At 36.6% G+C, this 3,916-nt stretch overlaps 1 protein-coding gene across 1 annotated transcript; it reads right to left on the bottom strand.

Annotated features, from left to right (window-relative positions):
- Window positions 1-1,038: 1,038 nt before the first annotated feature.
- Window positions 1,039-1,653, bottom strand: LOC120073451 (uncharacterized). Its single transcript, XM_090311859.1, has one exon. It carries the CDS (start codon window positions 1,651-1,653, stop codon window positions 1,039-1,041), a length of 615 nt encoding a protein of 204 aa, XP_090167985.1.
- Between the last annotated feature and the right edge of the window lie 2,263 nt (window positions 1,654-3,916).

Genomic DNA, 3,916 nt, shown 5'->3' with positions numbered 1-3,916 from the left:
TTTATCCTTATACTACAGATCTTTTAGGTTATTACTTAAGGCATGATCCACTTGTATGTCTCACATACATGCTTAAGTTTACATAAAATAACCATGGATCATAGCTTATTGGATATGAGTAAATGAAAATAAAATAACTCTTATTTTATTTATAACAATGTGTACAAACTGTTTACAAACTACGAGACTCCGGGAGAATTAGGCACTAATCCCAAGAGGGCCGATTTCCCTTCAAAAGTGTCTAAGCTTAGTCATTCCTCTGGAGTACTTTAGCTCAAAGGGAAACCACGAGTGTCATGACCGTCCCAGGTTAATCATACTCTTGAAGAAGAGGAGTAAACCCAATTTTTTATTTTTTTTCTTCAATTTTTTTTATAATGTGAATTGTGATATCAATTGACTACATCTCAAGGCATGCATTAGTAAATTGAACAGTGGAAAGACTAATATCTATTACCAAGGCCTTTCGGAATGACAAAAAACTTGTGGTCTCATAATTCAATTCTAAGCAAGCGAACAAGGTCAAGAAAGATATAGAGAGAACTTGTAAATGTGTGAACAAAAAAAAAATTAATCAAAATTTTCAAAAACACCATGAAAATCGTGAATCCTTTCATCCGACCTATTCTTATGCTAGAAAAATTTATACCAGTGTGTCATAGACTAGTCATAATAAGGAACAAAACAACAAGACAAACCACAATCAAGTAAATATAGTCCAAGCAAATCCAAATACCCCACCCCCAACTTTTAAAACACACATTGTCTCCAATGTGATGAAAAATAAAGCACGAGAGATCAGAATACTTCCTTGAGCAACAGAGTGAAGGAAGGATATAGGAGACTCGAATTAACTCTTCTCCACCAACAATCCTAGCAATTCAAGAAGGATAGAAAGAATTAGGCTCAATAATAATAATAATAATAATAAGTTACAGAATTGAAATCTAATCTATGAAAGCAAGTAAATATAAAGCCTGGCTGCCTCCAGGATGCGTAAATTTTTAAGGTCAGTTACTCGTCCATGGTGGCTCATTATTAGATGTGAACTGGTGAGTCCAACCAGTAGACGATGTCAAAGCAATCTAAACACTCGCCATCATGGAAGACCTTTAACCTGTGCCCGTTCACTTTAAAAAAAATTCCTGTCTCAAGATTAATGATATCTACTGCACCATAGGGGTAAATGTGATAAACTCCAAATGGCCCAAGCCAGTTAGATAAGAGTTTTGCAGGCATAAATTTCAAACGAGAGTTATATAAAAGAACTTTATGCCTTACCTCAAACTCCTTTGGCATAATCATCCTGTCATGAAACTCTTCTACTCTTTGTTTGTATATCAGAGAATTTTCATATGATTCTAACCTGAGGTCTTCCAATTCCGAAAGTTGTAAAAGTCTGGCCTCCCCAACTGCCTCAGAATCCCAGTTGCACTTCTTTATTGTGCAATATGCCTTATGCTGAATCTCAACTAAAAGATGACAAGATTTTCCATAGACCATCCTGTAGGGAGACATCCCAATAGGGGTCTTAAAGGTCGTTCTGTAAGCCCACAAAGCATCGTCAAGTCGAATGCTCCAATATTTCCTTCCTGGGTTGACCACTCTCTCCAAAATAGTCTTCACCTCGCTATTGGACACTTCCTTGCCCATTTGTATGAGGGTGGTACAAGGTGGCAATACAATGTTGTACCTCATACTTTTTCAACAAGAAAACAATGACTTGATTGCAGAAATGTGATCCTTGGTCGCTGATGATTGCCTAGGGAAGCCAAATCTGCATAAAATGTTAGACTTTAAGAACCCCGCAACCACTTTACCATCATCAGTGATAGTGACTTTTGCTTCCACCTATTTGGAAACATAGTCCATTGCCATTAGAATATACTTAAACCCACAAGATGAAGGAAACAGTCCCATAAAATTTATCCCCCATACGTAAAATATCTCATAGAAAAGAATAGGGACTTGTGGCATTTCATTCCTACGGGACAAACCTTCTGACTTTTTACAACGTACACAAGTCTTACAAAGAAAATATGCATCCCTAAACAAAGTATCCCAATATAAACCAGAATCTCAGACTTTTTTAGCAGTTCTTTTGGGACTAAAGTTTCCACCACATGCATGCTTATGAAAAAAATTCTAAAACAGAAAAGAACTTGTCTTTAGGGACACACCTTCTAACAACCTGATCAGCATAAAATTTCCATAAGGTTCCTCCCATACATAATACTTTGACTCACTTTTTATTTTATCTCACCTATGCTTGTTTATTTCATAAGGGAACTCACCAGTGGTCAATTAATTAACGAGGTCAGTATACCAGGGAGTCATAGAAATACCGTCGGCCTGCATCAGTATATGGTCAGGGAAGTCTCCATCCAAACTAAGACAACCACCGTTAGCTACAAGCTTGCTAAAGTGATCCACAACAAGATTTTCACATCCTTTTCTGCTTGAAGCTTCAAGTTAAACTCCTGAGGGAGAAGAACCCACCTCAACAATCTGGGCTTAGAATCCTTCATGGACATGAGATAGCATAAAGCTGCATCATCAGAAAAAACAACTACTTCAGATCTAATAATATAAAAGCGAATTTTTTCAAGAGTAAAGACAACAACTAGAAACTCATTTTCTGTTGTGGTGTAGCTGCACTGAGCCGGATTGAGGGTCTTCGAAGCGTAGTAGATCACATGATGTTTCTTATCAATCTTATGTCCCAAAACCTCTTCTACAACATGATTGTTCGTATCACATATAATCTCGAAAGGAAGATCCCAGCGAGGAGCCTAAATAACACAAATACATAATAAGGCGTCTTTCAGCATGTCAAAGCTTGCCTTGCATTCATCATTAAACTCGAAAGCCACATCCTTGTGAAGAAGAGAGGTCATCAGCTGAACAATTTTACTAAAATCTTTGATAAACTTGTGATAGAAACCTGCATACCCAAGAAAAGATCAAACCTCCCTTACGCTTGTAAGGTAAGGGAACTTAGCAATAACATCAATCTTAGTAGGATCTACCTCAATACCATGCTTAGAAACAATGTGTCCTAAGACAATTCCATGCGAGACCATAAAATGACATTTTTCAAAATTAAGCACAAGGTTAGACTCAATGCATCTTTCTAACACTCGAGATAAGTTTGACAATCAATCATGAAATGAATCTCCATATACAGTGAAATCATCAATAAATACCTCAATGCAATTTTCTATGAACTTAAAAAAAAAAACACTCATCATGCAGCGCTGGGAAGTGCCCGAAGCATTACGTAGTCCGAACAACATCCTTCTAAAAGCAAAGGTGCCATAGGGACTATTGGGTTTTATGAACTAAAACTCGTAGATAATGAATGTAATTAAATTATCGTCATTAATAAATAGTTACTAATGTTTTTCTCAATCAGTGTTATTGATGTTTTATTTAACTTTGTCTTATTAATCCTAAAATCCAATAAACTAACATCCTAGGTTGTCTTATGAGTCTTGAACTGTATATAGAGACATATAGGGATCAATGTTCAATATACAATATAAAGGGTTTATAGTATAGAGGTAAGGTTGGGCACCTTATTTTGGTAACACTATGGATACGACCCACTTTCTATTTGATACAAATGCAGTAATCCAACGCATTCGTATAGGAGTCACACGAGTGGGGATATCCTGGGCAATGATTTTGCACAAGACTGAATCGCAAAATAGTAACCACTAGATGTAACTCCATTTACTAGTTAGGTTTCTAATTCAATAGGATGATCTAGGCAACTTGGTCTTACTCCTGAGTATATTATGAACTCCTGTTTATGAAGGATTGTCCTTTGATTTGTATGAGTGAGAGTGGCCAGTTCGCCAACTCAATATGCCTACCATTTTAGGGATAAGGGTGAGCAGATAGTTGGAAACAT

Source organism: Benincasa hispida, chromosome 3, assembly GCF_027475165.1.
Source record: "Benincasa hispida cultivar pf3 chromosome 3, pf3_genome.v1.1, whole genome shotgun sequence".
Taxonomy (NCBI): domain Eukaryota; kingdom Viridiplantae; phylum Streptophyta; class Magnoliopsida; order Cucurbitales; family Cucurbitaceae; genus Benincasa; species Benincasa hispida.
The sequence above is the reverse complement of the archived record's forward strand: the minus strand, read 5'-3'. Positions and strand labels throughout refer to the sequence as shown.